Below are 12622 nucleotides of genomic sequence, written 5' to 3' on the forward strand. Positions count from 1 at the left end.
AGCCTCGCAGCCGTGGCGGCGTTCGACGCATTCGTGATGAGCGTCCTCGAGCGCCCACACGGGCTGGCCAGGACGGTCTACCCTCGCGGCGGACGGCGAGTCGGGCTAGCCGCAGGGGCGGACTTAAGATTTTACCGCGTGGTGTGCTGAAAAAAAAAATTATGCAATTTGATAAAACCATTTACAATTTGGTAAAATCGTATTCTAATTCGGTAAACCATATGCATTAAATAACATGATAAGTCTTAAATTCAAAGATTAAGCTAGAAATAATAACAAATCAAATAAAATACAAATAGTTCAAAATATAGCATAAAAGAAACTTACAATATTACTTATTTGCTTTGTTTACCCGCCGCTTTTTGAATGACATGAATGTCTTGATTATATCATCTTCATTCACTTGGAAGAAAATATCCCGCTCAATGAATGTGACTAGACAATCATCCAAAACACTATCACCTAGCCTATTCCTTGACTTTATTTTCACTTTAACCAATGCAGAACATACCCTTTCAACACTCGATGTTGCCATTGGTAAAAGCAATATCAATTTGAAAAGCAAGTAAACTATATCATACACTTTGTGCCTCCGTGTTTGAACAAGCTTAACTGAGAGATCAACGGTGTTGTCTAGACCCTTGAGGCTATCATTTTGTCGCATGTCATCAATATAATTATCAAGTTGCAATTCAAATTTTAGCAAATCATTGTTGGAGAAGTCCTTAGGATAAAATTCAGTCAATCTACATACCTTCTGTGCATCAAATGAAGCAAATGAATTGGAAAGACTGAAGGCTGACATACAAGAAAGTAGCTCCATATTGATCTCATCAAACTGATTATCAAGCTCTTGACTAATTTGATCAATGACACCAATATATACTTTTCTTCTAAAATGGTCATCATTTGTTTGGTTTTGGGCACGGGCATACCTTGCTGGTTTTCCATACGGCACATAATCACCATCCATAGCAGGAACTTCAACATCATGTTTAATGCAAAAAGAAGTGACCCTCTTAAGGAAGTGATCCCAACCATCAGATCTCAATTGTTGCATTTTGTTCTTTGCCACATTAACAAGGGAGATTGCATTAAGAATATCTTGATCCCTTCTGTGCAAACACTTGGATAACTCATTTGTGTATCCAAGAATAACATACATTAAGTGCACAGGGAAAATGAATTCAAAGGTTTCAAATACTCCAAGCACAAAATGTATCTTTGTCCAATCATCCTTATGTGAAATATCATCACCAAGATCAATGAGCACATCATGGATTGAGGAATACATAGTAATGTGTTGCATATAGTTTTGTAATGAGAGTCCCATCGAGTTTCACCAAGCCTAGGCAAACTCATCTCTTGATTTAATCCACTCCCTAATTCAAGCTCACCACAATCAAGTGCTTTCTTGATATTCTCAAGACTAGCATTTCGAAGCATACCATGACGCTTGCAAGAAACTCCAATAATATTCAATAAGATAGATACTTGATAAAAAAAAGCTCTTACAATCAATATTTCCCTTGGCAACAGCAACAAGAACTAGTTGGAGTTGACGTGCAAAGCAATGAATATAATATGTAGAAGGTGATTCTTGCATGATCAATGTTTTTAGCCCTTTAATATCTCCCTTCATATTGCTGGCCCTATCATAACCTTGACCTCTAATTTGAGTCATAGTCAATCCATGACTAACAAGTAAACCCTCAATAGCTTCCTTAAGTGACAAAGAGGTAGTATCATCTAAATGAACAACTCCAATAAAGTGTTCACAAGGCCTTCCAAGTTTATCAACATAACGCAAGCAAAGAGCTAGTTGTTGTTTATGTGATATGTTACTGGACTCATCAGCTAAAATTGGATAGGGCTCATCACCAAGTTCTTCAATTATTTTCTTTCTAGTTCTATAGCACAACAATGAATAATTTACTTTTGTATCTTTGAGCTAGTTAAGGTGCAATTACCTGGAGTATTATTCAAGACATACTTGTTCACTTCATCACTATTTCCTGCAAGAAACTTTAAAAGTTCAATGAAATTTCCTCTGTTGCTAGACTCTTCATTTTCATCATGTCCACAAAATGCCAATCCTTGATGCAAAAGAAAATTGATACATCTAAGTGAATATGTTAATCTTCTCTTATAAAGATGAAGATCCTCATCAGTCCACTTCTCAATGTGATAATCAATTGCTACCTTAGGATTCATAAAACTAATATATCTCTCCTAAGCTGCATTGTGTGCCACAGAACCATTATGTTTGAGAAGTGCTTTGTTTCCTATATTCCAATTATTCCATCCATCAACAATATGTGTATTTGACCCAGTACCCTTCTTGAACAAGTAGCATATAAAGCAAAATGCAGAATCCTTCATGATACTATATTCAAGCCACTCATGATTATACATCCATACAAAATTGAATTGGCGATCCCTAACTCCAATTTTTCTTGATGGAAAATCATGTGTAAAAGGTTTGAATGGACCTTTAATAATATATGCTCTTCGAATTGCATCTTGATCATTAACATGATAACTTTCAATGGGCTGCCTTTCACCTGGATCATGTGGAAGGCGATTGATGTCATAAATCGGCGGTTGTGATGCGGGTGGTTGTAGTGGCGGAGGCGAGGGCACAGGATCCGTGATTTCTTCAACTACCACTCCATCCTTCTCTTGATTTTGTTCTTCCACAAAAGTTTCAACTGGAGATAGGATAGTGTTTGAAGCAGCAGCAGCTGCTGCCTTTTTTGCTGCATGTTTCTAAAAAAGAGATGCAATATCTCCGCCTCTCTTCATAATCCAACCGTTCTGAAAAAAATAATATCTATGTAATGTAAGTATGGCAACTAACTAGACACTATAGCAAAACAAACATGTAATAATAGAATCATGTTTTAAACTTTTGTGTAGAAAACTTACAAATCATAGCCTCACAAGATATGAATTTAAGAATGCTGATGGATTGATGGTCCGTTCAATAAACTCACGAACTGAAATAAAAAAAGCACTCATACATAAATAAATAAAAATATTTAAGAACATAAGTTTTTGAAATAAGAAAAAATAGAAGACAGATTAATCTTAAACATCCGTCGCCCGTCGGAACTCTCGGACCAATAAACAAAGTGATGGAGATCGTCTGATATGTGGCTTCTTGATTGATTCGTGGATCTTGTACCACCTGCGCAGACCTCTGACGGCCTCCCGTGGTGGCACTGTTGGTTGATTCGTGGGTGGAGACTTGCTAGTTGATTGAAGCCGATGTCAGATGTTGTGTGCCTACGTCTCCACAAGACCACAACTATCCAATGCGAGATGAATCTGACGCTCCGTCTCCGTGGCGGCGTGGCCTGAGTGCCTAACACTTGATTGAAGCCGTGCACGTGGGTGGGCCCGGTGGGGTATTGTCGACTCATCGAGGTGGAGGCAAGTTATAGCGTGTAGCCGAATCATCGAGCGTCGGGCGTATACCAGGTAAATTGATTGTTGTTTTTTTAAATAAAATATAGATTATTTTTCACTTATAGCTGGGCCCAGGGTATGTCGTGGCCCACCCGGCATACCCTGTGGGTCCGCCCCTGGCTAGCTGTTTACGATCACGCCGGTGGGCACGAACGCCGCCACGACGCTAAGGTAGGAGCGGGGTGATAGCCGGTGTGTGTCATGCGCTGCATGGACGACGTAGAGGGCGCGGACAGGTGGTGCCTCATGTGCAAGCCCTTTGGGTGCGGGAGTGCGCTTGGCTCTGCGTGCACGGTTGGTGGCACCGCCGGCGTTCATGGCCCCTGAAGGTGGCCCGCGGGGAGGCTGCACGGATTCCTGTGGGGTGGGAGTCCATTTTTGGTGGGGTGGGAGGTCATTGGTGCTGTCGCCTGGGTGCCGTCTATGGCGGCAGCACCTCCCTGCATGTCGCGGGTAGGGAACGGGTAGAGGGGGAGGGGTCAGATGGATAGGATAAGATATAAGGGGTACTTTGGTCTTTCTTTTAATTCTCTCACACCTTTCTCCGCCAAATGCATATTATAATGTCTAGAGTGTCTTATAGCAAATGTGTAAACTTAAAGAGTGTCCATCAGCAAAGATAGAATTGAGTAGTGTCCATGAGCAAATACCAATATTGAAGCACGTCCAACAGCAAAATTACCTTATATGTTCAAAGGTTTTGGAACCACACGAGCATAGAACCCCACCAGCCTCAATGTCAGACAAGCACACGCCACCAAAATAGGAAAAATCCTTTTCGTGTTGCCCTACTAGTGTGTGTGCTCCCCCGCAAGCTCTAGTTATTTGAAAGCTACTCCACGGGTCCATCAACACAAGACACTATGCCAAAAAAGATTTGTACTGGCAGCTACAAGTGGTTTGTGCTGATGGGCCGAGCACCCGCCAGCAACTTTGAGCCAGCACAAATGCTATCTACGTTGGCGGGTGCTTGCCCACCAGCAAAAATAACTCTCTGCTTGAGGGTGTCGTTAGCCACCCACCAGCAAGAATACTTTCTGTGCTAGCGGGTGCTGGTACCGCTCGCCAGGGAAATGTATGTTGCCCATTCAATATATTATTTCCTATGATTTTTTTATTATTTCTAATTCCCGCTAGTTTTTAGCCGCTAAATTGAAATATGTATCTTCAACCACACAACATGACACAACAAAATTGAATAATAAATAATTCACATTATTAAAAACTGCATTGTTTATAATATATAATTCACATTATTAAAAAATCCAACATTTGGAATAGAGCTGTTCTTTGCCATGCTTTGTACACTCGTCCATCATCAACACGCCATCTAATACTGCTGGACACGTGGACGTTTTCATCCACAAACCTTGCTCTCTCTGCCATATTTATTTTTTCTCTAATACTGCTGCTTGTTTCTACGTTTGCTAATGTCTCCATCTTTCTTCATTCTCGGATGCATCTGCTACTCTCCTCTCGCTTGCTACCGCCGCTTGTAGCTGCAACTCGTCCTGCCCGCATCTCCTAGAACTGGGGGCGTGCTTCTGGACGAGAGCTAGGGGCCGTGCTTCTAGATATCTATAGGGATGGATGCCCTTCTTCCTGCGCTTGGGCGGTGGAGGTGCCAACATCGACAGGCCCGTCGATCAGGAGTACCCGAGAATCGCCGAGAAGCAGTGTAGTGTAGAAGGATAAAAGGCGATGGCAGATGGACAGGCCCATGTCCGCAAGCCATGGCTCGACACTACCGCCACCAGCGAGCTCGTCGGCCTTCATCCATGTCATTGCGAGCAGGCAAGTCAATCGGGTGTTGCACCAACTTGTTCACGATATTGCATATAATTGTTTTCTTTGTTTCGGCCTCTTCTTTCGTTCAACATGTGAATTTAGATGTTACAAAAGATTATTTGGCATGTTGTAAGATATGCTTTTTGTTGTTGCAATGCTTGATTTGGTCAAGATCGCGAGATTGTTTCTATTCGAGATATTGCAACTTGTGATTTTTATTCTTGCAATGTGTCTGTTTTGAACGTTGAACGAAGCAATTCAAGATATTTCATGCATGTAAAGGTATTGCAAATTTATCTTCTGATGAATGAATGTTGCGTGAAACATGATGAAATGCTGCGCACGGGAATTTTTTATCCTATAATCAGATGGATGGCGTGCATGAGTTCCAAAACTATTTTTAGTGCATATTTTCATGATGCAAGTATTGATTTGTAATGTTTCTATAGTTATTTTCAATGTTGCGATGGACGTCTGGGTGCTAGCACATAAAAAAACGGAAAGTTCTTATCTTTCATGGAGTGAAGGTTAAACTTTTTTTTGGGACAGACGGTTAAACGTTAGACTAACCGTTTAAAGGTTTGCTACCTGTTTAAGGTATAGATGGGTAAAGTCCATTGCTCATATGGTAGCTTTGCCCAAGCCCAACTAGTTTCCTTAGACTCCGCAACTGTCGTCCACGCCTCCCGGCGACCTCCACCTCCTCTTGTCGGTTAGAGATTAGAACTCTAGCCCAATTTGTACGGACATCTTGTTGGCACTTGCAGTTGCGGACTACGTTCTGTTTGCTGGGAGCCCCAGGGGTTCAATTGAGCCCCAATGCACCACGATGGGTACGCCGCAGCGGCGGCGGCGCCTCTGCTGGCCCTTGCTGCATCGCCGACGCTGGAGCCGGAGCAGGAGCCAAAGTGGACCCGCAGGGACGACAAGTTCCTGGAGCTGCTACTCTTCAACCGCAACACCGTCTCCCTCCACATCGCCTCCAGCATCATCGGCAAGACGCCGGCCCAGATTCACCAGCGGTGCACCTTCATGTTCGCCGAGCTGAGCCACGTCCTCAAGTCTCTGGAAGTGTTGACGCCGCTCGTGTGGGACATGGAGATTGCTGCTATGGCCGCGGCGGCGGAAGAAGAAGTAGTGCCCGAGGCCGTGGTGCCCGCTGCTCCACCAGTTGCAGCGAGGAAGAACTCTGCTGAGCGGGCAACTGGTGCCGGCTGCGCTAAACGCAATAAGAAGGCGGCTGAGAAGTGGACGGAATATGAGCACAGGTATGTGCATCGTCTTCTTCTTCTTGCCTCGATAACTTTGTTACCAAGCTATAGGATTGATTTTCATGTATGGCATCAAAATTCAAAATAGAGAGTGGAAAGATATGTGTAGTAGTAGTTATTTTCATGTATGGCATCAACGATGCTAACAAACGCCTATATGTTGTTCACTAAATATTTGATCTGGTAAATGCTTGTAGACTTTTCTTAGCGGGCCTGCCCTTCTATAGAGGCAATTGGAATGCGATGTCGAGGGAGTACCTGACGAGCAGGACTGCGAGCCAGATCGCCAGCCATTACCAGAAGTACCGGAACAGGGAGAAATAGAGGGAACACGACAACTGCAAGAGAGCGAGCATACACGACATCACGGAACCTGGGATCGCCGCCGTCTTTGCAGTTTCAGGTGGTGAGGCAGCTGCATGGAAAGGTGAGCTTCCTAGATCTGAAGCTAGCGCTCGGGGTCAAGAAAATGAACCATGGGAGCCAATTGAGAGCGGTGAAGATGGACTTAGTCCAGTTGAAGAGTTTCCTGGTGAAGATGATCCGGGAACTCTGCTTACGTAGGAGAGCAAAAGGTATTGTAGTACACATTTAGGTGGTGGAGGCCAAGCCGGTACGGACTTATGGCTATATAGGTAGGTGATTTTGTGGCTGCATGCATGTTGGAACCGGCACATGCATATATGATGTTTTCAAGGATCTTTATTAGGATACATATAGTGCTTTAATTTTGAAGTTTTAGAAGCAACTATGGTTTAATTTAGTAAAAATCTAGAGATTTTAGACTACAAAAAACATGTTAATCTATGACGAAATCTTCACGACGGATTCAGAAAACATTATTAACGGTGCATCATCTGTGACAATTTGTGAATTTTCGTCACAAACATGCAAATGGCCCATCCAAACTCAAATTTGTGTCCAATTTCTATGACGAACCTCGGTAAACGTCATAGATTGAAAATGAAAATCGTCACAGATTTGATATTATACTCAACCACAATTTTGACAAAAATAAATACAGGGCTTGCTTTAAAGAAAATAAGATGCTTTACTTTTTTTCTTAAAAAACGTGAATTTTTATTGGAAAAAATGCTTCGGCAGCCTTCCCGTAGTGTATCTGCGATTGGAAAAAAAAATTGCGATCAACAAAAAAAGAGTAAATTCCCGAATGCCACTGAAAATTACGGGACTCCCCTTAATGCCATTGAAATTCTTAACTTCCCTTCACTACCATTGAATTAAATTTCGCATCCCTTCAATGCCATTTCCATTAGCTGAAAATGACAATTTATCCTTATAACATATTTCAGCTGATTCCCTTGCATGCCATTGCAGTGGGACGGCATGACCTCGATGAAGACAACAGATCATTGTTGTATGCTCCCAACGCATGAATATTTTCTAAAAGAACACATCTTCACATATTTTTTTGTGTTTTATTGTACGAGAAGCATCATTGGTGGACTTTCACATGGAATTTTTATTTCCTTTTGACGTACTGAATTTACAGGGACTTTTATTTCCTTTTGACGTACTGAATTTACAAGGACTGAAAGATGGCGAACTTATCTAAACTCGAGATTTCAGATCGTACAAAAAATAGGAAAATTCTGATCACTGTACAAAAATTCAGAAAAAAAATCACCACAAAAAAGTTCGTTCTTCTCAATTTTATTTCTCATGCTGTTTACATAGTCCACAGATCCAATAATCCATCGTCATCATCGTGTGATATGGAGAACAAGGGAAAGAAAGGGGGACAAAGAAAGAAAAAGCAGGAACCGCTCGGCGTGCCGGCCTTGAATCCTTTGATCCCATGTGCGCCAGCCTGTTCCGCCAGGATCGTCATCAAGCCAAGCTTCTCCTGCCGCGTCTTGCCCACCTGAACGTCCCGGCGGCGCACGAGCCCGCCCGCGTACGAGCGCGCGTCTCGCCTCAGCTGCTCACCCAAACTGCGCTTCGCACAGATGCTCACCCAACCGAGCGTCTCGGCGGAGCACGCAGTGCGCCCGCCTGCGCATGGCCGCGCGGCTCACCCCGAACGCACTTGAGCATCGGTGTTTTATACCTATCAACCTACCGAGGGATATTCTAAGATAGTAGATTGGTTGGTAGGGTACTGGTAGAGAACTCACCTTCCATACGCCTCATTTTATCCCGATTTAAAGTTAGCCCGTGACTAAAGAGATTTTAGTCCCGGGTCAAATACCAATTGGGACTAAAGGCCCCCCTTTAGTCTCATGTCAAAAATCAGCCACCCGTGGAAGACCCTTTAGTAGCCACCCGTGGGGGACCCTTTAGTCCCGGGACTAAAAGGCCCCCCACGGGTGGCTGAAAAAGGACTAAAACACTGGAACCCTTTAGTCTCGGTTTGTGTTACCAACCGGGAATGGTTGGTAACACAAACCGAGACTAAAGGGTTCTCCACAAGTTAATACAAAAGGATTGCATCCCCTATATAGTTAGATGTGCTGTGTAGGTGGGATGGTAAGGAAGCTACGCGCGAGGCTTAAGGTCGTGGGTTCGAATCCCACGCACCGCGCACGCGCATATTTCGCGCAAAAAATCGTAACGTGTGCGTGTGGGGGGCCTTCAGGGAATTTAGAATTTTTTTTGGCGCAAAATCCTTTAGTTCCGGTTGGTAGACTAAAGGGGCGTTGGGGCTGTACCTAGCGTGGCAACCCCTTTAGTCCCGGCCTGTTTTACCAACCGGTACTAAAGAGTGTCTTTAGTCCCGGTTAAGTGACCCGAGAGTAAAGACCATCTCGATTACTTTATCCCGGATGGATTTTTGGGAGATTTACTCCCTACCAACCGGGACTAAAGGCGGGTTTTGTACCAGTAGGGACTCGTTAGATCTGGAACTCGAAAGTAAAAGTGAGGACACAAGCTACGGATTTATACAGGTTCGGACCACCAGAGTAGCGTAATACCTTACGTCCTGTTTGGGGTGTTGTATATTGCGTCCTGCACTTGAGTGTTATTTGGTGTTAAGGATTTGGTCCTCTATTGTGGTTCTATGAGGTCTTCACCTACAGATCTAGGGAACCCTACCCTCCTTTATATACTCCAGGGGGCGGGATTACTAGTCGGTTACAAGGAGGAATTCTAGTAGGATTACATGGTATGGTATGAGTCCTAATAGGAATATAGAGGAATCCTAGTAGGAGTCCGCCTTCTTCCTTCCTTACGGGTACGGGGATCTATCCCCGATAAGCTCCCAAGCGCTTCATAGTCGAATGCAGCAGTCTTTGAGTACTTTCCAGATCATCACCGAGTAGTTTTGGTGCTCTTCGAGTACTTTGTCTGGCTGAATTTTTAAAGTTTCTCAAAACTGCCATGAGGCTATGGTGTGCTCAAGTCCTTGATCATCTTGATTTTGTAATCTTCATCTTTGGAACGTGATATGGAGTGCGATGGAAGTCGCACTCCATATGGAGTAGCCCTCGAACCTTAGGTTGAATCGAAGAATGAGGCTGAGGGTCAATAAAATCTTAAATCTTCTTCTTTCATCTTAAAAAAATCAACTATTGGGTGTAGCTTATCAGCCCCAAGCCTTCGAAATGATTAATTAATCAACCGAGGGTCTTTAGTATTCACACAAGTTATCATCCGAGTAGTTTTGCAACGTCCAGTCCCTGAGCTTATGCGCTAGGTGAGCCGTAGGAGCCATGTCGAGTAGTTATTGGCGCTTAACCCTCGAGTTTGAGAGCTAGCGGAGCTACCAGAGGTATTCCGAGTAGTAATTGGCACTTTAGCCCCCGAGCTTGGAAGCTAGCTAAGCCACTAGAGATATTCCGAGTAGTAATTGGCGCTTAGCCCCCGAGCTTGGGAGCTAGCGGAGCAATTATAGGTACGCTGAGTGTCCTGGAGAGTCATCCCCAAAACTTGACCTAAAAAAATAAATGCATGCATTATGTAGCATATTTGTAGAATTTGAAACTACTGAAATTTATTTAGTGATAAATATAATGTAAATGTTGTGTGTCATGCTCTTGTTTCGACCATATTTCTCCCGAGTAGTTAGCCTATTATGTTTAGGCTCTCAGTCCCTGTTTAACTATTGCCACTGCGTGTGAGATTTTTGTCTCGTGTACGCGTACTAGCACTGCTACGGAGATCTTTGTCTCGCGACCTAGCGTTTAGGCATGACAAAAGATCTGAGGCTATCACGAATTAAGGCATGTTCTGCTCAAGGATATTGGCGACCGCTAAGAGAAGACAAAAATAAGTAGTCGGCATTGCGACAAAAAGAGAGCGCGATTGCGCTTAAAGTAGTCGTTGAGACTTTTCTGCCTTTTGACGAGAAGAACGCGTGTTGCCGCGCATAGGATTTGTGCCTCCTTATGGTCTAGCCACTCAGTGCACCAAACTTCGTGGCAGAGCCTCCTAATTTGGTGTACTAAGCTTGTGGCAGAGCTTCCGGAACTCAATGCGCCAAACCCATGACGATAGCCTCCGTAATTCGATGTACCAAGCCCATGGCTGTCGGTCAACATGCCCCAAGAATAGTCGGCGAACAGTAGCTCTGGAGGTAATTACCGTCGAGAGGCGTACACAAATAAATAGTTGGTGTGTTGCCCTATGTAGAAAACAAGCTGGAAAAATTATATAAAATAATTGTGACTTAGCTTTGTTCGTGGATGATTGTCGACGAAGCCGTGTCGATTGTTAATGACATTCTGATTAGTTGTTGATCTCGTGGAACCTGCCCTCGACTAGTTTTGTAGTCGAGATGAGTAGTAAAAGTAGACCGTCTTTGACTAGTTTTCTAGTCGAGACGAGTAGTCGAAGTAGTCCGTCCTCGACTAATTTTCTAGTCGAGATGAGTAGTCGAAGTAGTCGTCGGCAACTTGATTATTTGCCTCAATCTGCGCGTGACTTGATCGACGAGCCGTATGCAGTAGTCTGCGGCAGAAACCAACTTAATCTTCGATTGGAACGTGGAGCGCATCAATTTTGTCTTGACGTAGATTTATCCGTTCGGAACTGTGACTCGGTGACTTGCTTCTTGTCGAGTAGAGTGATCTTGATGATCACCCCTACTTGGTGCGCCAGATGTCGGTGTTTTATACCCGGCAACATACCGAGGGGTATCCCGAGGTAGTAGATTCGTTGGTAGGGGATCGACGGATCTGGAACTCGAAAGTAAAAGTGAGGACACAAGCCACGGATTTATATAGGTTCGGGCCGCCAGAGTAGCGTAATACCCTACATCCTGTTTGGGGTGTTGTATATTGCGTCCTATGCTTGGGTGTTGTCTGGTGTTAAGGATTTGGTCCTCTGTTGTGGTTCTATGAGGTCTTTTCCTACCGATCTAGGGACCCCTACCCTCCTTTATATACTCCAGGAGGTGGGATTACTAGTCGGTTACAAGGAGGAGTCCTAGTAGGATTATATGGTATGAGTCCTAGCAGGATTACAGAGGAATCCTAGTAGGAGTCCGCCTTATTCCTTCCTTACGAGTACTGGGGATCTATCCCCAACACGCCCCTCCTCCCGCGTGGCTTGACCTAGCGACGCTCGCCGGCACGCTAGGTCTAGGTGCTATTGAATCGCCTAGGCGCCATGGAATCTCCGCATTTTGTGATTTGGGAGCTAAGATTTGGCCATTTGGGATAGGTTGGAGTCATGCACGGGATTGGGCCTGCCGTTGGGTAATTTAAATCAAGATGAGAGGTTACTTTAGTTTATTTTATATAATGGCAGATATTTGTAGTTTATATATAGATTTATGTAGGCTTGTTGTTGGGTATCCATAATTCATACCCAAATCCACACTCACTTCAAATGGGAAGGCTATGGGTAGAAATATATATACCCATTATAAATGGGGAGGGGAGGGTATGGGGAGCGTACAATTTATCCATTGGATATACATAGTATCTAGTACAAAATTAATTATCCATTGGATATGGGTGAGAATGGGAAGGGTGAGGATTGGATAATATATATTTGGATTTGGGTATGAACAAGAGTCGGTTTGTCCATACCCTCCCTAGTCGCGGGTCTAGACTTTAGGCTATTTTCATAATAACGTATGTGGGTAACTTTTTAGAAAATATAATAGATTCAAGAGTAAAATGCAC

At 43.7% G+C, this 12622-nt stretch overlaps 1 protein-coding gene and 1 pseudogene across 1 annotated transcript; one reads left to right on the forward strand and one right to left on the reverse strand.

Annotated features, from left to right (window-relative positions):
- Positions 1-331: 331 nt before the first annotated feature.
- Positions 332-2805, reverse strand: LOC140221637 (uncharacterized; annotated as a pseudogene).
- A 3273-nt stretch (positions 2806-6078) lies between these two features.
- LOC140221638 (transcription factor DIVARICATA-like) lies at positions 6079-6854 on the forward strand. The gene is made up of 2 exons (XM_072291376.1): positions 6079-6527; positions 6728-6854. Exons 1-2 carry the CDS (start codon positions 6079-6081, stop codon positions 6852-6854), a joined length of 576 nt encoding a protein of 191 aa, XP_072147477.1.
- Positions 6855-12622: the final 5768 nt, after the last annotated feature.

Source organism: Setaria viridis, chromosome 1 (assembly GCF_005286985.2).
Source record: "Setaria viridis chromosome 1, Setaria_viridis_v4.0, whole genome shotgun sequence".
Taxonomy (NCBI): Eukaryota; Viridiplantae; Streptophyta; class Magnoliopsida; order Poales; family Poaceae; genus Setaria; species Setaria viridis.